A 26,575-nucleotide genomic window follows, 5' to 3' on the forward strand; every position below is an offset into this window, starting at 1 on the left:
AGCAGTCGTCCTTGGAGCAGAGACAGAGCTTGATCCATCAGGGACACTGTGTGCGTGTGTGCCTGTGTGGAAGCATGTGTGTTTTTGTCAGTGTGCATAAATCAGAGTGTGGCTGCTTTCTTCTCCCACTGTATAATTACCCCATTAATTTAAACCTCTCTTTGGGGACTTTCTCACAGTGTAAATCAAACAAATCACTGTATGGTGCAGAAGTGTGCCTGTGTGACCTGCGATAGTTTTTGTGCATATATGTGTTTGTGCGGTGTGTGTGAACAAGTGAATATTTGTAAGTGGTCCCACCAGGCTCTGCTGTGCACATTGACAAAATCTTATGTTAGAGCCAGAGCTAATTAAATGATAAGTCAGGATTGTTTCTTATTTAAAAAAAGTTTTGTAACAACACAACATGACACAATCAAACCACAGCCAGCGTTCACATTGCATCGCTACTGTGCATACACTATGTGTACAGCTGTAATACTAGTGCTAAATGGATTCATTTATTTGAAACATCATTTATTTAACTGACAACAATTTTGATAATTGATTAAAAAGCAAAATGTCAAGCATTCAATTGCTGTAGCTTCTGCTTTTTTCTTTTGAATATCAAATTTCATATTTTTGGACTGTAGACTGTTGGTCGAACAAAACATTCAATTTAGAGACAAAACCTTAGGCTTCAGAAAATTGTAATGTCCATTTCATGGACAAACTGATTACTTATTAACTGAGGAATCTAAACGATTATGGACAGAAATCATCAACATCAAAAGTGAAAATAAATGTAAGCTGCAGCCCAAAGTAAAGCTAAAGCTAATTAATGCAGAATTAAGCGAGGACAAAACAGTGTCTTTATTCTGTATTGCTATCTTCCCTCCCTCTGCTCTTTCTACTGGCTTTTGGAGCCTAATCTGTGTGACTGTCTGTGTGAGACAGAGTGACAGACAGGCCAGTCTGGAAGCGTTGAGAGGACTTGGACAGTGATTTGGATGTTGTTAAACCTTCTGACATGCCAGGAATCCTACCAGACTTGCAGGGGCAATAATCAGAGCTCTTTAGCAGCCTGCGGGGCACCGCCAGAAGGCTTGGTGTTGAAGTCGGTGGCCTATGTGGTTCTATCTTTGTGAGGACTATTTTGAGTTTTGGACCTTGAGATTAGGGATATTTTTGGTCTGATTTTGATTTAGGTTTAGATTATGGTTAGAGTAAGGGTTTATGATAGGTATTTAGTTGCAATGGTTGAGGGTCATGTTAATATCTGTGTGAAGCACACGTGTGCACAAAAAAGGAAAAACCCATGCATGCATTGTCCTCACACATACAGATATAACAGCAAGACAGAGAGATAGAGAAAAGACAAAACAGGCAGTCTGAGGCAGAGGGGAAAGAGTTAAAGATGAAACTGGTGCAGTATAGATATATAGAGTGTAGGGGGAAAAGAAGGAGGGTTAAAACCAGTGAGCAGGCAGAAGAGAGATCAAAGGCAAGAGCGGATGATTCTCTATTTGGAATAATTTGCCAGCCTGCGTGGCCCTGATAAATCTGCTGTTGGCCCCATCCCCGCCTCCATTGGGGGAAATATATAAATATATACATAAACACAAATCAGCGCTCCCCAGTCTTATCTCTCCATGTGACTCATTTTAATTCCTTAACTTTATATGTGTGTGTTTGGGTTTTAAGTGGAGGAAAATAATACACAAGTAAAGTGTAGATGATCATAGCATGTTCATATGCTTACGGCTTGTGTTTCCCAACGGATGAAATAATTATGATTTGATGCTGTATCATGATGGTGGTAAAAAACAAAAGCTCAGAAATTATTCCAAAATGAGAGACAACCACATAATGAATAAATGATTTTTCACAAAACTTCACAAATGAAGTAAAAATTTGATGTTTAAAGGGGTTTCACATAATGATTTTCACATTAAAAGCAATATACTTTTTTATATATTACAAAATATTATTTCATCAATACTATGTAAGGTTAGTATACCCATGCAGGATTGTGTTCACTCCAGTGAATGAGAAAGAAACTGAAGCTGATGGAGAAAGAATCTTATGAAAATCACCATTGGGTGTTTTCCTTGTCTGTGCTGCAAGACAAAAAGCTGTTTCCAGAATCTAGGCTAAGAGAATCTTTTCATGTCTTGAGATTATCTAACAGGCTGTGTAGGTTGTGCCACACTGTCTTCAGCCTTCTTTCCCATGGGCGTTGGGTACATTCAGGAGAGAACAATGGGAGCAGGGTAGTTGGCACCAGGCACACTGGACAGGCACAGATGTGCCAGGGTCCTTGGCAGCAGAGGCAGGGAGAAGGAGGTGGTAACAGTCAGGCTGCCAACTTGCCTTTCTGCTGGACCGTGAAGCGGGCACCTGCCCTCCATATGGCCCAGAGGGGAGGGAGACATTAAGTCTACATACTCAGTTTATAATCAGTGCTGCTGATATGTTTGATGTTGAGATATTACAAACAGAAACGCTGATAAGATTCAACACATGTGATAGCACAGGACCTGACTTGGATTAACATAATGACATAACAACTAAGAAATATTTTTTTGGCATCTCAAAGTTTTGTGCCACGCAGCAGCTTTAGTGATTATCTGTACAGCGTTCATAATTGACTTTATCGGCCTGGTGTGTGCAGCGTATTGAGATTTCCGACTAACTGCTAGCTCTAAATCTTGAGAAAACCTGCCCTTGGCTTATGTATGCATTATTGAGAGAACTCTGAGTCAGTGAGATGATTTAAACAGACTGGGGGCTGCACTGGGAGCTTCCTCAACATAACCCTCAACATATTCTCCTCTTTTTTTTCACTTTCTCTCAGTCTCTCTCTCTCTCTCTCTCTCTCTCTCTCTCTCTCTCTCTCTCTCTCCCATACACACACAACAGAGTATACCAGACTCGTACTGTAGAAATACCATTAACAGCTCCTCATGCCCAGTCTGAGAGTTAAGAGGATGGTGGCTGTCTGCACATTGACTAACTTGTGGAAGAGATACAAACTGGGGTTGCCAGACTATTTCATAAGCAATGAGGAAGAGAATTCTCATGACCTAAAATGACTGGCTTATTATTATTACAGTGTTTGTGGTCAGGCAAAGCTGTTGAAGTTTTCTGTTATGTCCCTGCTGGTTTACTTTTTCATATGGGCTGTAGTGTGTGACGGATGGCTGGCCTTCTGTATGTCTGTCTCCATTTCTCTTATCATCTCTCTCCCTCATCTGTAACTCTCATTTGCTCCTTCCCTCCCTCATGATCAGCTCACTGTGTATTTTGTGCTGTACACAGCTGTGACCAGGCCTACAGGAATAGCCAATTCATTTCAGCAGTCGAGGCAGCGTGATAGAGTGCGGACACAGAGGGTACAAGAGGGAAAGAGAGAATGAAAATTTGGCCCTGTTCCATTCAGTATTCCCTTCCAGTCACAGGCCCAGCACAGTAGGACAGTGTGCCTCCCTTTTACCTGACCACAAGAGCAATCATCAGAATCACAGGCCTGGCCAAAAGCCCCGCTCAAATGCACAAAGAAAATAGCAGTTGGTGGATACATACACACATAACAGACAAATGCATGAACAAACACATGAAAGACATAATGTGCGCACGCACACACACACACACACACACACACACACACACACACACACACACACACACACACACACACACACACACACAAGGGGTTCCAAAAGATTGAATTCACTTTTCTCTAACACACACTTACACCTCAATGAACCCACTTCTACACATATAAAGGATTATCCAGCCAGGCCCATGAAAGGCAACATTCCTATGACTCACATGTCTCTCTGCCTTTGTACTTATGTCCATTATAAAGCAGCTGACTCTGTTTTAAGTTCGCCTTCAGACATCTATGTACACACACTCTCTTACATTAATTTTAAGTGCAGGATCGGCCTGATGCCTCACCTGTCACTTCGAGATTCTGTAGCACAGTGCGCTGCGCAGGTCATTAGCCTTGAGTGTTTGTCTGGCGGCTGTGTCCTGAGCTGCTTACATTCCTAGATGCTTCCTTCACAGACAGCTGTGGCAGCAGCAGCCTTCTTCCTGATAGCTGCCTCAGCCTCTGCTAGGAATGAATTATGGACTCACAGCCTCTGACTCGCAGGTAGTGATGCGCTTCATCAGAGAAAGCACTGAGTGCCACAGGGCTCACATAGTGATGGCAGTCGCACGGTCAAGCTTTCCACCTTCATGCCAAGCATGCAAACCCCTCTACGAAACCTGAGCAGGTATGACTGAAAGTGACCACAAGAGTGTGCTGCTGAGCCCCTCTGTCAACTTCAAAGCAGCCACTTCATGTTCTTATTTTAATGCCTGAAAATGATTACAAAGTATAAAAACCACATGGTTATATCAAACTTTATCTTCCCCACCTTTTCTAATCATAGAATGCTAATTTTAGCTTCCTATGAAGGTTAATTCATGCACACAAGGTAGGTGGATGCAGATAAGGATCTGTTTGATTTACTGCCTGGAACTGCTGGTGTTATGGTACACTTTAATGGGGGGATTATACAGGGGAAAGCTTGGAATACTGAAACTAGTTTCATTGAAATGTTGGCTTCTCTATTTGCGTCTGTGATGCATGCAAGCTATGTGTGTGTGCGTGTGTGTTTGTGTGTGTGAGACAGTGTGGGTGCTTGTGTGTATGTCAGGTGTTGTTAAAAGGTTATGAGAGCTTAGTTACTGTGAAATGATGCAGCGGTCGCTACTCAAGACTTCAGCACAGTGCTAAGTATTAGTCAGAACATGTCTTAGTCCCTAATCCAAATATACGCACTGCAGTGAGGCTCATGAAAACACACACACACACACACACACACACACACACACACACACACACACACACACACACACACACACACACACACACACACACTAACAACTCTATACAGTCTGCTGCCAGCAGTGAAATATGATGGGGTATATAAATGGCTCACAAATGAATACTGGCTTTGTTTTGGAATTTTTTTTGTTACTGCACAGCACATGTTTGTGTCTGCGTACAGTTTTCTGCATCAATGGGAGGGTGTTAAACTTTCCCCTCTAATTGTAGGTCTTTTCAATTTTACACAACCTACCAATTTGGAGAACAGCAATTTTGCTAATTTCATTGTACTCTAAGGTAAAGTACAGACTGCAGCATGTGAGGTATTATGCTCTGAAAAAAGGCCCAAGCAGCAACAACATGAAGGTCAAACAAAGTTAAAACAGCTATCCATTGAGTGATCAAAGCATCCAAAACCTCATGTCTGCTCACACATGCATAGTTTACATTTTTAGGTGAAAGGACAAGAAAGAGTTCATCATCCCCCTCCCATCCTTTTAGAACACACACACACACACACACACACACACACACACACACACACACACACACACACACACACACACACACACACACACACACACACCAAAAACTTCAATCTGTTGCCCTTTGCAAACTGATTAGAGAACTTAATTCCACACTTAAGTCCATTTCAAGAGCAGCTTCTCTTCCAAAATATTATCAAATATGAGAAATAACATCAGACACACACCAGCTCTTAAAAAAATACGCACACTACACGAAGATAAAGCAGGGTAAACCTTCAATCTCTCCCAAAGGGGAGTATTGTGCATAATGACAGAGTGGATGGGGTGGTAATGACACCCTGGAGAGATAATATGACAGTGGCAGGCCCCAAAAAGCCCCCCAAAAGATCCTACCTTTATCTCTCTTAAGTAGCTGAATCAAGGCTGGGAGGATTTAATTGCCAGTCTGTCTCTTTGTTAGACACAGAGGAGTTCACTGAGGATTCCATGAGAGACAGAGAGCAGAAAGATGGGAGCTAAGGGAGGAGGCATGATGCAAAAATAATGGGATGGAATGAGGGTGAAGACAGCCCGCCCCTGATGCCCATGCCTACCTTTCCTGTCAACCCTTCAACTCCACAATACACAGCTTTCAGAACACACATTAGGGCCAACGCACGTGTTTGAGCCACAGAAGCAGATGCACGCCCATTTAATCCTTCAGATAAATCTCCTGCTGGCTCCTATTCCGGCAGTAACTGAACTTTTGGAGGCTGTTGGCTCTTGTTACTTGTGGGGTTGAGGGACTGTGTGCTGGTAAACACAGAGACGCACCCGCACACTGGCAGGCACATACATGCACACGAATGTAGTGGGTTGATCACCCTAGAGTAAATTGCAACCATCCCGATTCATAGTGTAGCGCTATGATCAGCTTTGCAAAGCCAAATCCTTTGACTCAGTAATTTTCCCTGTCTTTTTTACACTGGATCTGTATAATCTATCCATCCAAGGGCAGTAAAGGTGGGCCAGTAAACTGATACAGCTCTATTCCTTCCCACATGACTGATGTCCTGTTTGTCTCTGGTTCCACCTTAAATCAATGACAGCTCTGATAATGATGATACTTTGGGAGAGTAGCCGCATGTTGGGCTTCATGTTGCAACTTGCACCAACCCATTCAGGACAGGATAAATAGACTAAATGAAAATATGCCTGAATTGGGCTCAGTCACATTACATTCCAATGTGATATTTATCTCCATAGCACCTCGCGTGATGAAAGCATGTAATTAAGTCTGAACTATAAGTGCAGGCACAAAATGATTTTGCAGTGCAAGGCTCAGCTAGTGTGCAGCCTGTGTGAGTGTGTGTGGTGACAGAGAGTGTTTGTGCTGTTTTGAGGTCAGTAATGACAGACAAATAGCTGTCAGGGCTAATGGGAGGGGACAGCCAGGCATGATGGGAACACTGAGAGAACAGCGCAGCACAGCTCAACACAGTCCTACTGTGGAGACAAGGCATACAGCACTGCTACAGTGTTCACACAGAGAGAGGGTAACAATGAGAGCACAAAACAAACACACACCCCTGTGTGGTTACCCTTGTTAATTTCCTAACTTCAACCCTTAGCACTAACCCTGATCCACATGGTTAACCCTATTTTATGTAACCTTAATTCGAATATAAACCTGGACCAGTAAAATAAGTTCCTAACTACTTAATACTAATACTTTAATACTACTTTAAGTAACAAATAATCACTGCCTGTAGGCTTGAAAGGTAGCTCTGAAAAGTATGTAGCTTTCTTTTTTGTAGACAACAGCAGCTATACAAGGCAGGAAAGTGGATTTTACTGTGGTGTTGAGTGGTATGGGAAATTTCTATGGACATCTGATACTTTTTTCTGTGACTCACCGTTGGAATACATTGTAACTGTGAATTTAAGCCGACAATATAAGCTGCTCAGCAAAGGAGCAAGTGACAGGAGTGAAATATTTGATACTCAAGAGATTTTCAGTGGAGTATTCCTTTAAGTCTATGTAATTTCCCCACAGGGATTATTAAAGTATTTCTGATTCTGATTCTGATTATGCCAATTTCACTGAGGTTAAAAAAGGGCACAGATAAACAAATTAACAAAAAAAGGACTGTACAGCTACACATGGGTGAATTTGATGGTAGTCTATCGTAACTGTAACTGTAAAAAGACTCCAGATTCCATATTCCTCCCCTCCATCTCCCCCGTTCCCTGCAGTCTGCTCTTTCTCAGGTTTCTATCTTTTTATGTATTTTCCTTTTGTAATGAATGCTCCTCCCTTGGCCAAGGGCCAGTCAGGTTTGTAAGATGATCACAGAGTTGTCCATTGGAGATGTGTCTGAATGTCGCTTGCTGTAGGCAATGTCTGAGTCAGTGATGGAGGGACTGTTGGAATGAAGGAGGAACCGGAGCATTGCTTTGTTGTGTGTGTTGAAAGACAGTGATCCACTGCAGCAAAGGGAGATTAGACTTATGGCACTGGTAGAAAGGGGAGGGAAAATGCTGTCTGTGTATCAGTGCACTGCAATAGGAACAGAGAGATAGAGGGAAAGAAAGAGGACAAGGTGACATTCTTAGTCTGAGAAGGCAGCACACCGGAACATGTACCTTCTCTGTCTCTCTCCCTCTCTCCACCTGTCCTCTGTTGTCCGTTGTTTTCCTCCTTGCAGCCTGTTCAAATCTACTCCCACTTGTTCCCTGCCACCCAGCCCCCACCCAAACCCACATTTCTCTCCCCTTCTTCCCTTGTTCGAGGCGGTGGTCACACACCCAGGTGGAACAATAGCCACCGACTTTATTCCCATGCACCTCCCAGAAACCTGTGCCCTCAGGTATGGAATTCTATCACTCAGCCACAAACAGGTGGATCAACCCAAATACACTTTGGAGGACTACAACAAAGGCACCAGATTCTCACTGAGATTAGACCCCCAGCTCTAAGGAAAGAGAAAAGGAGGAGGCATGATGGGCTGGCGGAAGGGGGATGTGGGATTTAAAAAAATATACCTGTGCTCTATGAAGATCAGAGAACCATAATGTACCCTTGCCCAGTGTTTGTCAGTCCATTTCATTGACTTCCATTCCCCAGGGAGGGTAGAGGGCAATATGCTATCAGCCTAATAGAGTGGGGGAGGAGACATTATGTGGTTGACGGCCACTGCTTTCATTTCAGCCCTGCAGTGTATTGTCTATGAATATGGAGTAGCCCAACAAACAAGCATGTCCTCTAACACAGCGCTCTCTGTTCATCCCTGGGCAATCAAACCACAGCCCAATCTCTTTAAGTGCTGGGGTGTCTCTTCTGTAATGTCACTTGTCATTGGTGTGACCAGAAATGACACTTTTGTTTAAATCAACATCCATCCAGGCAGCTGGGGAGGTGTGCACACTCAGAGAATCAGGGCAATGCCACAGAGGATTTTTAAAGGTTAACACAACATCTGAAATGTAAAACGCTGGGATGAAATTGTGTGCCAACATATTGTAATCGAGACTTTGTAAGTGAAACCCACACAAAAAGTCTCCCCATAGATGCTAATTCCCGTGGCATAGCTCATTATATGAAAGAAGGAAACCTCCTTGAACCAGACCTGAGCTCATTTGTCAAAGTAGAGAACAATGTTTTCTCCCATCTTGTCTCATACATAGAAGCTAAGTCGAGAGCAAGTTTTATGCTTTTTCACACCACCTCCCAAACCTTCAAGTTCAGCTGAAGCGTATTCAGCATATTTTTCCATGATAGCAGGTGATGCATTATTCAGTGAGCTCTGGTTGATCTTTTCCGTAATAAATCTCTGGTCTATAGACACGTGGACATAAACCTACACACACACATACACACACAAACTTGCATTCTCCAGTGTTGATGCATGATGAATAAAGAGGAAGTGAGCATCTATGAATCACACCCCCGTGAAGAGATCTTAAACAAAGAGTACCCTGGATGAAAGGAGCACTGGGCTTTTGAAAAGCTATCCAAAGCAGCATGGTAATGAGAGTAATGAGGATATCAGACGCTGAACGTGGTGCAATATGCTTGTTAAATGTGACAGCTGAATAACATCAGAGGTTTACCACTGTGAAGCAATACTGCTGAAGCGAATACTCTATCCTGTGGCTAAAAACATTTCCTTAATTCACATTAACATTTAAGGACACCTTACTGTATGCTAGAAGCATAAATGTTCAAAAACCAGGGTCTACACCTGGGACACCTGGGCCACAACTGGAGGGTCATGCATCAAAATCAGACTACTAGTCACGGTGAGTTCTACTCAGCCTGTGAAAACAGCTGTATAATGCCTTCTGTGGCTCCGGAGGGCGTCATTTTGGCACAATACCTTTTTATCAAAAGTCTTGCCTAAGAGACTGGAGCATGGCGTTTGAAACACATTGATGTATACCAGGCCAATAGGGTCTAATGAAAGGAAAATTTAGTTGCATTATGGGAAAAACTTTTTAGACCCGTTGTAAGAACTAAAAGTCAGGATACCTCTGCTACATCAATTTTGAGCACTCTTTTTAAGCTGTCTCTTGCAAGTCCCCCTACTTCAAGGAAGCAAAATACTAAATCACTATTTAAACAATATACTGAACTGAAAGCAATAGTTTGTCATTTTGGAAAACAGATGAGAAGGTTGATACTGCTCATATATCTGTGTACTGAATTTAAGGCACCAGTCGTTAAGCTAAGCAATTTAGCTTAGCTAAGCACAAAGACTGAATACAGGGGAAACAGCTAGCCTGGCAACCAGCAGAGACCAATCCTAGCCGTGGATTGACAGTTTTTGTTCCAATTAAGCAAATCAAATACAATGCATTCATTTGTGAGCTTTAGAGGTGTTGGTAGGTAGGTAGTGAGTGTTAGAAATCTTCTCAACTTCTCTCAACCCCTTCTCAAGCTTATTTTCCAAAATGTTGAACTATTCTTGTAACCTTGAGCAAATGGCTACCACTGAGTTCTGAACCCTGTGATTACGTGTTTACAGATACACAGCAAATATAGTAATTCTCAGTGGGCGAACAACAGTTACTGCTATTAACTCCTAAAATTCTTATGCAGAAATGCATCGCACGTAAGACCTGGTGATGACCTTGTGCTCTAATTGGTGAAGTGAAAGAACACAAATTAGCTATGTAGATTGTGTGTGTGTGTGTGTGTGTGTGTGTGTGTGTGTCTATGTCTATGCCTGTACAGAGGAGGGCTGTTGGACAGAGGCCTTATTGGAGAGTGAGAACAGAGGGAGAAAGATTGAGAAAGGCGGATAGGACAGAGTGCTGACTTGACATAATCTCTTTTTGTTTGTCAGGTGATTCAGGGAGTCTGCACCCTCACGCACCCTGGCTGTTCCCCTCCTCCTCCTCACTAACACCCTCCCCGACACACACCACCAGCATCACTATTTGGCGGCTTGCATTGGAGGGAAAAGAGAGGACGGGCAGAATAGAGGGGCGACAGACCAGGAGTGTTTTCAGAGAGAGCAGAGAGGAAGAGAGTTCAACGCCGTGGCTTAGGTGCTGCTTGCTTTTGCAGCCTGGGCCTCATTGTTATTATGATTTATTTTTTAATGAGCAGCGCTGCCCTCCCCTCTGCCATACAAAGGCCTGATTGAATCTGGCGTTCCATTAGCATGTTAAAGAGGCCCAGCTTCATCTGTGAGCCGCTGACTGACAGTGGATATCATCTCTGTAATTGCTCTGTATACTGGAGCCAGAGAGAGAGAGAGAGAGAGAGAGAGAGAGAGAGAGAGAGAGAGAGAGAGAGAGAGACTGTTGAAGAAGGGGAGAGTTGAAGAAAGATAGGGCGGGAGGGATTAGGATTTAAAAAGGGGGGATGCAAGAAAAAGGGGGAGAACTGATGAGAGGAGCTGGTGGATTGAGCTGCATCTCTGTATAGGCCTATCTCAATTTGGTATGGTTGGGACCCCATGCAGGGAGCTGGAAATAGACAGTTTGTTTTTTAAAGCTACACTTACAGCCCGTGACACTTATCAAAGCAGAAACAGTGGCGGTGTTTCATAACAGAAGCCCTGCATGTAGTGAGCTGTTATACAAGGAAATTATGTTGCGCAGAATTTATGTTTTTCAATGTTCAAGCTTAAGCAAAGCACACATGAGCTTCTGTTGGCATTTTAGAGCAGAGTTTGTCACGTACTGTAAGGACACAAACACTGTACCTGACACCTTTATGTGACAGTGTGTGCTCTCCTTCTTCTTGTCAGCTCTGCACCACATCTCACCCCATGTCCCCTGCTCTCTCACTGCCTCTGCACACAGAATGTTTTTGCTTTTTCTCCCCCCCCCCCCCTCCTCAACCCCATTTCGTACTCACTCTATTCTCTCCAACTCTTTCACATCTACTTCCTCATCCCCTGCATCACTGAGCACCTCCCCTCCACCGCTCTCTCCCTCGCCCTTGCTCTACTCTTCCTCTGTTCCCTTTTTCTCTCTCCCTCTTCATCTCTCTCTCTGCAGTAAACGATAATTGAACAAACAGTGTGGTGGAGGAGAGCTGCAGAAAAGATGGTTATCCTAACTCCACATGCCATGCATCCAAAATTACTCCCGACCCCCACCCCCACCCCCCTCGCTCTGCTCTTCTCTTCTCTGCTCTTCTCTGCTCTGCTGTGACAGTGTGACATGCATGCAGTCCCACAGCATCGTCAGCCTTGTGTATTAATATTGGAGGACAGCCCAATGGTACCATGAGTGTGTGTGTGTGTGTGTGTGTGTGCGTGTGTGTGTGCGTGTGTGTGTGCGTGTGTGTGTGCGTGTGTGTGTGTGTGTGAGAGAAACTGGGCTGTGTAGCGCCAGCACATTTCATCTTAGCAGGTGACAATGAAAGATGTGAAGCACATAAAAGTAATTATATCCCAAATCTGCACAACATTGTAAAAGGGAACTTCGTGATGGTCCGTGTTGCATGAACTGTCCAGATGTTTTTATTTTTTGACATCTCCACCGGGTTCATTTAAATGACGTGTAGTATCATAGGCAGAATCAAATATGTGGGAGTCAGGAGGCTTCCACATCAGAAATGACAACACACAAAGCACATTATGTCTGTTTTAAATAAACTGTATGTATTTACTAAGGACATAATTCATGTGCAAGGTTAATGCTTTCAGGTCTTACTGTCACGCAAAGCAGCTTAATCCATCAACATGCGGCTATCAGATTTATTTAAATCAGGATGTGGTTTATGTAAACAAAAACAGCTTCACCATTGCTGTTCTCTCTGTTTTTTTCTGATATATTCCAGATTGTGTTGTTTGCTAAATTTTGGTATGAATATGTAGAATTATGTTATTTGGGGTTCTCTGACACACATGCAGACAAACTGTAACTTGTCATTCCCTCTTCTTTGGAGTTAAAAATATCTGTTTGCTTTCAGTGAGTGCCATCGGACATGCATCGTAAGAGTAAATGTGGATTTCTAAGTTTAATTTAAGACGTACAGGCTTGGTTTTACATGTACAACCAGAAACCCTTACAGTACTTTTGGAAAATTACAAAAAAGGGCCCCAAACAAGGAAACATTCTTCAAGTATACTCAAAGCAAGGAGAAGAGGTATATTGAGCCATTATTTAGTACATATTCATGCTTTAAAATGACCATTGGAACCCATAAGCTTTTCATCATGACAGAGATAATAAAAACATGGTTATACAGACATTTCAGGGCCACTGTGGAAATAAATTAGTTTGACCTTTAGTGCTGTATCCTGTGCTTTACTTTTATGCATCACACATTGTGTGTTTTATATGCTGCTTCTAGTTTGTTGGATATGTTTTTAATTTAGTCTTTTTATGCCCATGCCTCCTGATGGCTTGAATCTTGAGTTTGTTTTGTGTGAATATATAGTAAGTGTTTATTTTAAGACAAACCAAACCAAACACTGGATGTAAACCTTTACCTATCACATTCCATTATTAATGTATTTTAACTTTGTCAGAAAACCAATAGAGGGCTATCAAGTCAATATCAATATCAATATCTGTATCACACGAGAAGAACGCAGAAGCATCCTTCATTAAGAACAATGACTTTGCTCTTCACAATGGTATGTCACATCATTAGTTTAAACCAGCTCCATTAAAATCTGCAACATTTTCAGGATAACCATCTTACACCTCTCCTTTCTCCTTTTCCCACATTCATATCTGCATCCACTATAACATTCATCTATTATGAAAACATTTTAAAAAACACCATCTACCCGGCACACACATAAGCACTCATTCATGCACACATACACAAACAGACACACACACACACACACACACACACACACACACACACACACACACACACACACACACACACACATCATAGTCCTCTCTACCCTGCAGGCACCCCCTCCTAACACACCATGAAATCTCTAACACTCACAACACATTTACATGACATTACCGCTGAAGCGCTATATAAAATTGGTGCCTGAACAGCAACTGCAGAGATACATTGTTACTATGTGTGTGTATGTGTGATAGCAAAGCACAACAGTTTTCACCCATTTACATTGTGATGATTGTCAAGAACATAATTTTACCAATTGTGTGTGTGTGTGTGTGTGTGTGTGTGTGTGTGTGTGTGTGTGTGTGTGTGTGTGTGTGTGTGTGTGTGTGAAAATGAATTGAGACCATTTGTCTGATTGTAATGATCTCCTGTGTGTTGCTCTGGGATTAGCATGGTAATCATGGAGCATGTTGACACACACTGTTAGTCAGATTGATGTGTTTGTTTGAGTGGTGCGGGGCTACACAGCTTTACACACTGACTGACTGCATTAGCCACTTGCTACTAATCTGAGACTTAATGGCTTTCCCCAACAATGTTGTTCCCATGCACAATGTTTTATTCAAATGCTTGCTGGGTCCGTTGGCTAAGTGTTGAGATCTATCACTGTTACTTTCCCTTACACAAACGCTCTGTCCAAATCAATGTAGCCGTGTCTGAAGAGGTAGTTTATCACCAGCAATTATCCTCCAAGTAAATACCCCTCTCAGTCAGAGTTTCAAATTCAATGAATATTGATGCAACACCTAAGGCCAATGCTGACATATGTATATGTGTGTGCATGTTTGTGAATGTGTCCAAAGAAGAGGACAAAGAGGATCAGCTGGTTGACTGGTTTATATCTGCAACAATACAAACAGCCACAGGAAATAAGCAGAGCACCGTCATCATTTGCATTTCACTCCCCCAGCTTTTGCCCTGTTGCTACTATTTTGAAAATGGGTACTGCGCTAAAATGCCATGCACATATCAAAGCCAGCAATAGTTCTTCGGGGGATTCTAGTTTTGACCACAGCTTGTTACAGATACGGCATCAGAGTTAAACATTAGCTCATGTGTTGGATAAAATATATATCTTTGGCCTTACTCTTGTTGTTCTTATTCTGGGTATGTGTGGTATGCGTAGCCAAACATCTACACTCAGTAGCAGTGGTGCAGTATGCATGCAGTTTGCATGCTTGTACAAGTCATTGTTCTTGTGTACATGAGGCCACTGACACTGTGGTGGAAGGTCTTGGTGATGCAGACAGTGTGTGTTTGTGTGCTAGCTGCTGCTCCACTGCTGCTAAAAGGACAGACAGATGTGACGCTACAGTGGCGATGACAACAAACCATTATGTAGCCTTTCCTGTTCCTGCCCTGCGTGCTGCACACGTCCCACGCCCACCCCCTTTACTCTCATCTCTCTCAGTCCTGCTATCAGAGTCTCAGACTGCGGCAGCGCAGCGCAGTGAGACGGAAAATACAGTGATTGTTTCTGACGAAAATAGAGGGGCTCAGTGAGAGGGAGATGCTAAAAGAGAGAAAGAGAGAGGTAGTCAAAAGATGAGAGTGGAGGAAAGGTAGAGAGAGAGAAAGAGAGAGCATTAGGGTAGACCATTTTTAAGGTCACCGTGTGGCTACACAGGCTCAGGAGAGTTGTAGAGAGTAACAGCTCCACTGAGAACTCCCGATTTTGTGTACATTTGTGAGTGAGTGGGCAAAAGAACGGAAAGGAGGGAAGTAAAAAAGAGAGAGAGGGAGGGAGAGAGAGCTGGGCTGTAGCACAAAGAGTCTCACCTTGTTCTGCACCATGCACACACAGCACCCCAGCTGTCATCCAGCTTCACTCTCTTTCTCCATCAGGGCCAGTGGGGACATGCATCATTCATGAGCAGGGACTTATTTGGCTGCGTCATCTCCTCACATAACTGTCAATAACTTTTTTCTGGCAAAGGCTTCACCTTAACTCAGGCAGTAGGGCGCACTGAATGCACGGCAAACGTTAAATGATAAATAAAATTTTTCTTAGAGACACAGAGCAAACTGCAGGGAGCTGCTTCAACATTGAGCAGTTGGTGAAAAATTTATTTCCATCAAGACCAGCTTAGAGTAGATTGACCTATACTCCATTAGGATTTGTGGTGCTAACAAAGGACTGACATAGAGGACTTTTCAGTGGACTTCATACAAAAATCTATGCTTGTCAAAGTGACAAATAAAAACTAAGTCCACTATAGTTTGGAGGCAATATATAAATGCAGATGATGTGTTTTCTTTTTTTAACTTTCATTAAAATCATAGCTGTAGCATGAGAGAGAGAGAGGGAGCAAGCCCATGTAGAGAGTGTAATATGAAAGGGTAATTATCTAAGAACTGCCGTGTCCTGCCCCCAGCACCCTTTTTGCCCAGCCTGTCCTCTTTCCTGAGTGCCTGTGTCGCAGCCTGCTGTGAGGATGCCTGCTGTGAAGGTCACCCTCCCTGCAGCTATGGATTACACAGGCGTGCACAGTCAGGCAGAATACGATATTGCCCTTGAGGGGAGGTCTGAGGCTTGGGCTGGCAGAAACGAGCCCTCTGGAACTTCTGGACCCCACCGGGACCATCCAGTATGATAACGTAGCTACCTCTAGTCAAGTGCTGAGAGGTATCTATCTATCTGGGAGCAGGAAAAAAGAAAAAACAAACATCAATGTGCTCCATCTAAGTGTCCGTGGTTGCTGTATGCTCACCACCAAAGTGTGTGAAAAGGAGCCTTCAGGTATCAGAACAGCATTGACGGGCCAACAACAGTCTTAGATGAGTCACAACAATCCCAGCAGGCACAAGAGGGAATTGAATCCCGTACTCTTCATCAGGTGTTATCAAAGAGCCTTCAAAAGAGCATTCATCACTCGGTTTTCTAGCCTTATTTGAAAGAGAGGGAATGGCACCTTTTATCCTGCAAAAATGGTGCAATGAGGGTCAGTTTTCCTTTGAGTGGGACAGGAGCCATTTGACAACAGCTCTCTCTGGAGTCATGCCACTGTTTAGAGGTCGGAAGAGACAAAAAAAAATATACGCACGCACACACACACACACACAGATAGACTTGGCAGATCGTGTTGTCCTTTGCTGGCTCGGCTCTCCCTACTGTGACCTTAATTTGTTCTGTCTTGAGTATGAGTGCCCACTGGGCAGCTGATGCACCTCAAGGGTACAAACTGACAGGGTGTGTGTGTGTGTGTGTGTGTGTGTGTGTGTGTGTGTGTGTGTGTGTGTGTGTGTGTGTGTTATGTACATGTGGGTTTGAGCATATATGGGAGAAAGAAAGAAATATAGTGAGATAGAAAAGTGGAAGGGAAAGACAGAGACTGAGACGAACAAAAAGGCTCAAATAAAAAAATGCATTGTGCAGGTGGTTTGTATGTGTTTGTGAGTGTGTGATTTTCAGGTGAGCTGCGGCCGTGTTCACAGGTTTAAGTAGAGGAGACAGGAAGGAGAGACGCCGAGGCTGAAAGCACTGGACGCAGGGCCACCAATAAAGGCAAAAGAACACAAGCTGTCTCCCTGCCGGCTAATCCTCTAATGAAGATTTGTGGCAGTGGCTAGCTGGTGATTATTGGCCCAGCACAGAGACAAAAACCATCTTCAGTGCTACTGTAAATACAATCTCACATTTACACAAGCCATCACAGGCACAAATGAGAAAATTTAGGATGGAAGCAGAAACATTGCTGTTACAATCTATATGGGCTGGCTACTGCTGTGCTCTGACACGTTGACAAACCCCTGATGCTAAATTAATAAGCATTACAAGCCCAAACATTAACCAGCATTATTCAAATGTGAAGAATGCAATGTGAAGTCGCTTATGTTTACGCTGTTATTCCTGTCTCATCGGGCCAATTGCACAGATCCTCACTATGCTAATTTTATGGAAATGCTTGTTTCCATCCTTTCCTCTCTGGCTCCCATTTGTTACATTTCATCAGTGCTCTATTGAACCACAATAACAGCCACTGTCTGACTTTCAGTGTTAGCCGAGAGCTGTGTCGAACATATAAGCAAGTTCATCCATCCGTGTATCCCATAATAGAGACTACTGCATTAGGAGAAACTGACAGTGGGAGATTCAGGCTACAGTCTCCACACTTACTGCAAAAATCTGCACTTGGATCTTCATATACCACAAGCACATTAATCTTTTTATTTTATTTATTTTTTATTTAACCTTTATTTAACCAGGAAAAGTCCCATTGAGTTACAATAACTCTTCTCCCAGGGAGTCCTGAATGTGTATTAGGACTGACCTCAAATGAAACCAAGAGCCTAAAATTCAGCATGTGACAAATGGCAAACTAGATAGGCAAACGGTAACATACTGCAAATGACTGACCTCAGATACCACACTACCCGTGTGTCCCTTACAGCCTTCTAATCCACACCTCTGGCACCTCACCTCACCTCACTCTTGATCCTCCCTTCCTCCTCCCCCACTCCCCCCAGGCAAGGGCAGGGAGCTGTGGTGCAGGTCCTGGCAGAGCCCCTTCTCCTCCTTCTCCTCCTTCTCTCTCTCTCTCTCTCTCTCTCTGAGGGGTAGGGCCGCTTGTTCAGGGAAAAACTTGTATGGAGACAGGTGTGCATACCAGACGCCAGCACTAAGCCCTGTGCCACGAGGATCCCATAACTACCTGCTAGTGAGGCTTCCCCGGCTCTCATCCAACGCTGAACTAAACCCTTTCCAAAGAACCCTTCTGCTAGCTGTAGCAACAGTAGCCGTCAATGGGCAAGACGCCACAGGAGAGCACGTCTGAGCTCAACCCACTGCCACCTTTTTATCACCAGGGTTTTCTGCATCCCATCAGCCATTATACACACCATTAAAACACATTGGAACAGATTTAGTTGGCAGAGGGAAGGCGTTAGGGGTGGAGATTGAGGCTATTTTGAGCTGTTCATGTAACATTAAGGATTAAAAAGCTAGCTCAAGGCTTCTTGGAAGCAAAAGCTGGTACTATTCATTCAGGCTGTGTGTCCTGGCTAACCCTGTGGTAGTAAAGTAAGAGCTGAGAGAGTGAAGAGGTGTCCTTGTGGCAACAAATAAAGATCAAGCAGGGCTGTATGATGACATTCCCCAACAGTGTGTCAGATACACTCCTCACATTTCCTCTTTGCATGAGTCAGATGATACAGAAGAACGTTAGCTAGATCCATGTTGTTGGAAGGAAGCATCTATTTCTCCCCCTAGGCCATCTTTAACCGAAAAATTCAGTCACCCCATCTTGAATCCAGTCTTTCTCATCTTGCTGTTTGCTAGTTTCCTCTCTGCCTTTATCCCTTCAATGCTCCCTTAAGTCTCTCTCCTCCTACACTACTGGCTCAATCCCGCTTTCCCATTCTTTGGTTGCTTCATCAGCTTCCTCCTCCTCCTCCCCTTTAGCTTCCTTCTCTCTAGCCATGGCCCTATGAATTGACCTTGCTGCATCTCAAGGAGAATTGATTTCTCTTTTGGTCTTTGTGTGAAACCCTATCTCAACAGCACTCAGAGGAATTTCCTCTTCCCCCCAGAGCTGGATCGAGCTAATTCTCTTTCATGAGGACACTTTTCACTCCATTTTATCTGTCTGCCTTTCGTTCTCTCTCTCACCCCTCCGCTTCTACCCCTTTTCTCTTCTGAGCACACAGAAATAGAGCAGGCATGATTAATGCAACATCTATCGCCGCCAAACGTTAGCTTTGCTCAACCTTTTTATGCTTGGCTGCTGTTTGGGAAATTGTTATTCATGTACCTTCCAACGCTGTTACTGAATTATCACATCAGTAGATCAATAAGACTGTTTGACTTTTTACATTTGATGAGCGGAATTGGTAAATAGAAAACGCAAGGGCTGGATTAGACGTTGATCGAATATGCACCTTTTCTACTTTCATAAATCTGACATGTGGCATTGCAACAGTCTGCTATTTTAAGCACTGCAGCAGCAGCTTGTTGCATTTTAACAATAAAAAGAAGTAAAATGCAACTGAAACATGTGAAACTTCTGAAAAGTGCTTTGAAGCTATGTTTTTTTATGTCTTTATGACATGTGCAATATTAAACGTGATTATGTCAGTATGCATTGATCGACTACAATTGAGTCCGGATTTGAGTGGCATTTCAGTACCTAATTCTAGCTAATCAGCAATGGATCACAAGTTAATTTCAATATTCATAGGGTATAAAATTGGCGTTATTTGGCAGTTTTGTCACTGCGCTCTGTATAAAGTAAAGTTCTGTATACTTAAGTACAATGCAAGCATTGAATAACAGATCCTTTTAGTCTCTAGATTTGTTTGACACAAAGCAATCCAACACCTGTGTGGCCAAAAGAGTGCACCTGTGCTATGTCATCCAAGTACACATGGGAAATATAGTTAAACTTATTTGTAGTAAACAAAAGGCAATTGACAATAAAGCTATCAATAAAATACATATTAGAATGAAAGTATAGAGTGTAAGTATTACAAAGACATTAGTAAAACACATGATAATAAATGTTCAACATGACAACAGAAACGGTGCCTCTTTGCAAACACTAGAGAGCTGCAGTGTGAAGAATCATCTGTGCCTCTTTCCACTTTGTGATCAGAGTGACTGTTGAAGCATACAGAACATTTTCCAGGCTTTAACTCCCAGGTGTCTTGTAGCCCCAGGATTCCCAGTAAGTAGTCAGCCTGGCTGCCTTGGTGAATGCACTAATGTGACACCATAATCACGCACAGGTGCATTTTTGTGCTTCACAGAGCAACAGCACCGGGCTGCTGGTGGTAGCAGGTGCCGGCACTGGAGTGTGTGTAAACTTTAGATTTTATGCAAGAGTATGCAAGTTGCTCTGCATCATGTTTACATTTAGTGTGTGTGTGTGTGTGTGTGTGTGTGTGTGTGTGTGTGTGTGTGTGTGTGTGTGTGTGTGTGTGTGTAGGTGTGTGTTTTGAGTAAAAAAAAAGACCTCATCACTCTAAAATTAAACCATACATGCTCTTGCACCATTCTGGACTTTACTTTTAGTGAATGGTCTTTGACAGAAGACACTGCAGTGTGGCCATTGAAGCAAAGGTACAGACACCTCCACCTCCCTCTGCTCTGCAGTGCTTCACAGACTGATGGGACACACACACACAGATGCACTCACAGACACAATGGGTTGCCTTCCCACCAGTCCAATAACAGGCCTATTCATTAGAGTCTCGTACAGACAGTATTGACAACCTGCTGACACACAGTCACTCCAGCATAAACAAATGGAGCAATAGAGAAGAGCACGGGAGGGAGGGGAAGAAGGGAAGAGACCTGTTATAGTGGCTTTTTGACGGAGTCCTCTCCGCAAACCAGGAGAGAGCCACATTTAGAGGAAGGAGAGAGAAGAGAAAGAGTGCTGTAATTACCCATCTACAGACCTAGAGCAACATCATCTCTCACACACACGGACACACACACAAGATATAGTCTCCTTTCAAATGAGTGTCACATTAATCTTGCATCCTAGGTCAGTACTGAGATAGTTGGCCTATTCTAATTACGATTAAGGGAATATGTCTTCTAAATAAGTGCCTTGCCACGCAGAGGACCTATTGAAAGGTGAACTGGGTCAATGCGGTGGACTATCTCATCATCACAAAGCACTATGTCATAGCCATCCCCCAACATGCCTGAAAAAATATTCCAACTGAAAGGAAACAGGATATTATGCAAAACAATTTGGTGAAATTATAAGCCCGCCTGCCAGAAAAATGTAAAGAGTGCATGTTGAGTTTTAAATATAATAACAGAACAGCCAATTTAACTGCGAGTTTGCAGAGTGATTTAGTGAGATTTAGTATTTGCAGGTGCTAATCACTCATGAAAGTTTATAACTCAGTATTGCATAGTTTGTTTAGTATGTTTCACTGCAGAATTCTCAAGTTTCAGCTGCAGTAAAGGATTCCAGTTATATCTTGCATATGCAAAGAAGCCTAAAGGGACAAACTGTGCCATGCATACCAAATATCTGGCTCATTAAGGAGGTATAATTACTGTGTCACTTTGACATAAACAAAGAGAGCAAAGCAGTCATGGAGAAAATGGGGGAAAAACTGCTGATCTGCTCAAAGACATATTCTTTGGTGTCTCTTTGAGTTGACCTCTGGAACCAGGTGGGGATGTTAGAGGAGTGTTGGGGGGATGGGGGGTGAAGAGCTGGGTGAATCGAATGAGCAATAGCTATGCAGACAGGTCAACAGAGAGACAGACTTTATGAAGACAGATGAGAACGGAGTGGGCTCACAAACACAAAGACAAAGAGACAGATAGACTGCATTGCCCTGAGCTCCGAAGGTCAGCTCTGACTCAAACAGACAAGACAGATGAGACATAAAACAACATCTAAACATGAACTGATCAGGGCTGAGGCTCACCCAAAAAAACTTTGAGAGGAAGCTAACAAAGTGGAATGTCCTAGGAATGCTTGTCAGACAGTCTTCATGCAGCATTTTGGGTGACAGTGAAAGGACGTGATAGACATTTCTTATCTAAAAGTGGTTTCCATACCAGGAGCTCCCTCCAGGCATCAGTAAGCTGAAAGCGTAGGAGTTTTCTTTTTAGACAACATGGCGGCTGATCACAATGACACAACAGTCAATCGAGAGGCTCTACGTCAACAGGAGCCCGGTGATCATGTTCTCTATTAGCTCGCCATTGTTCTCTCGCTGCTTCACTCTGTTCTCTGCCAACATAATACAGACACACTTTAATGCACAAACACACACAGCATCATCAGCAGCAGCCCCATACCCCAAACTTGGTGCAGAGCCCATGTCAGGCAGAGAGCTAAGCTGGCTTTGTGTAGAAGAGCACACTGTACAGCCCAACCACACGTCTATTGCCATTATCAGCATCAGGATTGTCATCGCTATCACAGCAGCCAAAGACCTCTGCCAGGGCCCCAGATTGTCTACGACGATAGATATCATGGACTTGTGAATACAACGTCAAGGACAGAGCAGCACTGGGAAAGGTTGTTTGCTCAAGGTCATAGCAAAGCAAAGGATAGGAATAGACTAATAGCCATGCAGACACAGCTGGTGATGCATGTGGTATACACAGGCATTCTCACACCATACACATATAACACACACATTTTTTTTTATCTAAAACATTTTTTTAATTACATAAATTTCCATTTGTCAGAGATATGTTATCACACTCTGGCAGATTTATATCAGTGAGCTGAATCAGGAAATTTGCTGATTGGGGGTCCAGATCAGCCAGCATCAGAATTGTAAAGGTCATTACAATGACATTACCCTTTTCAGAGTGGAAAGCCAGAAATGTCAAATCGTTCAGCAGCCACATCATCACGCAAATAGAGCAGAATGTTAGGCACTGGAAAATCTCAATGTTCAGGCTGAAATAATAGAAGATACATATCTGAGTGACAATTTAAGGGAAAAGTCTTGGTCATCTTTTTTGGCAGGTGTGAACAGAGGAAGATTTTACATACCATCAGATGTGATCAAAAACAAACAGATTTGCTATTTTGATTTGGAGCTATAGTACATTAGTGCTGTTTAAACACCACACATTCTGCTGTAAAAATCTGCAGTGCATGCAGTGAACTGATACCCACAACATTCAGTGTTCCTGCAAAAGCAAAATTCACTGTACTGCACAACAGAAGTTGCATTCCATGTTTTATTACTCCTACCACAACTGTAGTGCTAAATAGACACACTGTAATAACTACCCTAAGATCAAACCATTTTTCTGATGAGCAAGTTTACAGTTTGTTACAGAGAGACAGCTGTGGTTAATGCTGCTGTTAACACATCCTGGCCAGATATCATTTACGGGGGGCTGCTACCACCTGCAACCTGTTCAAGATAGTGCTTGTCTAACTGTTAAATGGAGCAGTCAGGTAATTTTTCACTTTTGACCAGCGGCAGAAACTGGCCCATGCAAAAACAGAATGACACAAATCTCCACGTAAAAGAATCAAAACACACTTAAGAGAGTAAAAAAATTGAACAGTCATTCTCATAGACATGAACTTTACTGACTTGCTTAGAGCCTTGAGCTCATGGGAATACATACTCTTCAATGTGCACACTTCAAACTTGCACACCTCAGACTACACGACTCCCTATAATCATTAGAGATGTCTGCTTGAAAAACATGCCTGCCGGGAGAGCAGAGGAGCAGTGCTGCGCCTGAATCAGCCCAGGCATGCGTTAAAACAAAGTGGCCTCTCCGGCAGAGAACATAGCAACACACACACACACACACACACACACACACACACACACACACACACACACACACACACACGCACACACACACACACACACATAAAACAAATACACACACAATGAACTCACACAGTCACATAGACGCGACCATACACAAATTAGAAGACTCTAGAACACTTTCACAAGCTGACACGCACTGTGTTGCTTCTTAAGCACACACACTCAGACATGTTCTTCCTATGCTATCCACACAGTAGCACATCCTGGTTCGGTCTGGACTTACAGTAGCAATCTCCCATCCTCTGAATGAATGTACAAGCTGACTATGTAGAGCACAGAGACCACACAGAATCCCCTCTCTCAGACATGGGCTATGAGACCAGAATACTAAAGAAGAAAGCACTGGCTGACTCAGAACAGAACAACCTTGTATAATAACCAAAAGCTACTGTGCTGCAAACTAAGCACTGAATCTTTTATTTTGTTTTCTTCAAAAATTCCATACGTGTAATGACCTGTGTGCTCTTCATTGGCTAGCAAGGACAGATTAGGAAACTTGTAGGTAGTGGAAGTGTAACAAATTCCCTAAAGAAATACATATATACCTGGGGAATTCTGATTTGAATATTTGTGTACATTTGCATTTCATCAGTTATCAGAAGGTTGGTATGAAACCGTCTTTGTCACTTCATCTCTTCTGGCAGGACATGAGAATGGTGGAGCCTGGTCATGTGACCAAACAGCCCATAATGATACAGTCCAGCTCCAAACACTTTGACCTTCCTTGTCATCACTCACACCTGCCATATTGATGGCACACTATTATCGTAATTACAAGCACTAACCATGATTTAAAGGTTCATCCTGGAGCTCAGTATTGACAGATGTCTGTTTGGAATGGAAACCAAGCAGAGCTCAGTATTAATAAAGAGCTGCTGGTGGCCAGGTTTTAGTAGGGATTAGTGATTCAAAAACATGATTGACCTCTCCAAAATCCCATGCACTAAAAAAGCGACAACTCACCCAAAATCATGCTGTATGTGTGCCTTTGGTGTCCCTGGCTTGACAAGTGTTCCCTCACTGCCCCCGTCTCTCCTGCTTTCGCCAAGGGACAATGGCTCCAAAATCTCTTTTCAGAGTTCCTCTCCACTCTCCAGAAAGAGGCAACTCAGAGAGGCAATGCTAGATGTGAGGAGAGACTGCTGCTGCTGCACATGCCGTCCCTTGCGCCTGCCCTCTCCAGGTGAAAAGCTGAGTGTGTGTATGAAAGAGAGAGAGCGTGTGTGTTTGTGTGTGGAGGAGGGGGTCCAGCGTTTCTGCAGTTGTGGCTCAGGTAAGCCTGAGGACAGTATGGAGGGGGTTAGTAGCAGAGAGGAGAGAGAGAGAGAGAAGAGGGGAGTCAGAGAGAGGAGGGGGAGCCTAAAGTGTGACAGCCAATCACAGGGGGAGGCTACAGAGCCAAGATCTTCTTCTCCACAGCAGCCAGGAGGAATTGCAGTCTCCAACAAACAGCTGACAAGCAATTTCTTCTTAACTGTGTCATTTCACAGGGAGCCTCAGAGGGAAGGTCTTCAATGCACTGTGAAGTCGATGCCTGCTTTGGTCTGTATCTCTAAAACACACACTCCCTTTCCCACTCTGGCTTTCTCTCCCTCTCTCTGCTTCTTGTTTTTAGGGTTGGGTATAACCTAAAGGCACCTTACATGCCTCTGCTCTGATTGGTGGCAGCCTCAACCAATGGGAACAGCGGCAGGCGCCTGTCATCATGCAGTGTGGAAGTCATGAAGGAGAGACAGAGCTTGACTGAAAATGCCGTCTCCCCCAACTACTGTTTCTCCCTTTCATTTGCCATTACTCATCACCCCCTGATGGAGAGTTTGATTGTCAGATCTCCTTATTGTGTTATTACTCACCTCCCTCTCTCTCTGTCCTTTGACTTCATGTGTATGTGGACTTGTTAAAGGATTAACCTTTTATCCACGTGGCTCTGTCCTTCTCCCCTTTTCCCCTCCATCTCTTAACCTGCCCAGGCAAGGTTACGCATTTTATCAACCTCTGTGTTTTTGTCAAAGGGATGGAATTTATACTGGGAGTGGGGGGGTTGGCAAGCAAAAAGGAGCGATGAAATAGAAAGCGACAGAGCGAAGGAAGCAGAAGAAGGAGGGGCAGAGATTAAACAAAATACAAACTGACAGAGGGATGAAGAGATGTGGAGTGACAAGAAGAGAGACGACCGGGAGGATGGAACACAGAGACAAAGGCAGACGGAATCGGACACAGGAAAAGACTGCAGAGAATTAAACTGTGGACCATAGCAATGCAGTCACTAATTGAAGAGGAGCTTCACAGCCAGCTTCTTATGGTCCACTTCTTCCACACCAAGAAGCCACTCAAACAACGTCTGGTGTCATGTCCGAGCACCACTCTCTGTCTCTCTCTCTCTCTCTCTCTCTCCCTCTCTTCCAGGATAGCTAGAGAGAGACTTTTGAAAATCACACAACCACGATGTTATTGAGAAGCTCAGTGCTTAAAAGAAGGCTTAACAAAGCTGTCAAAAAATTAATCCCCTTGGGCGGGCATGCTTGCAAACACACAGATACAAACACGTGAGCCAGGGGCTACAGAAAATGTTGCCTGATGTTCATAGTGCCTCCTCTTGTCCTGCTCTCTTTCTCTTTTTCT

General features: G+C 43.4%; 1 protein-coding gene across 3 annotated transcripts in view; it reads right to left on the bottom strand.

The window, feature by feature from the left end:
• znf385a (zinc finger protein 385A) overlaps nt 1-26,575 on the bottom strand; it is a 62,414-nt gene that overhangs the window by 29,154 nt on the left and 6,685 nt on the right. Inside the window, exon 1 of one of the 3 annotated variants that reach the window (XM_051425484.1) lies at nt 24,917-25,553. The exons of 1 other annotated variant lie outside the window; for it this stretch is intronic. In XM_051425484.1, coding sequence (XP_051281444.1) covers nt 24,917-24,926 — 10 coding nt within the window. In that variant the 5' untranslated portion in view covers nt 24,927-25,553. Of the gene's footprint in view, nt 1-5,745; nt 5,823-24,916; nt 25,554-26,575 lie in introns of those variants that run through there. One more of the 3 variants, XM_051425486.1, reaches the window with a different exon arrangement.

The sequence above is a fragment of the Dicentrarchus labrax genome, unplaced genomic scaffold (assembly GCF_905237075.1).
Source record: "Dicentrarchus labrax unplaced genomic scaffold, dlabrax2021, whole genome shotgun sequence".
NCBI classification, from domain to species: domain Eukaryota; kingdom Metazoa; phylum Chordata; class Actinopteri; family Moronidae; genus Dicentrarchus; species Dicentrarchus labrax.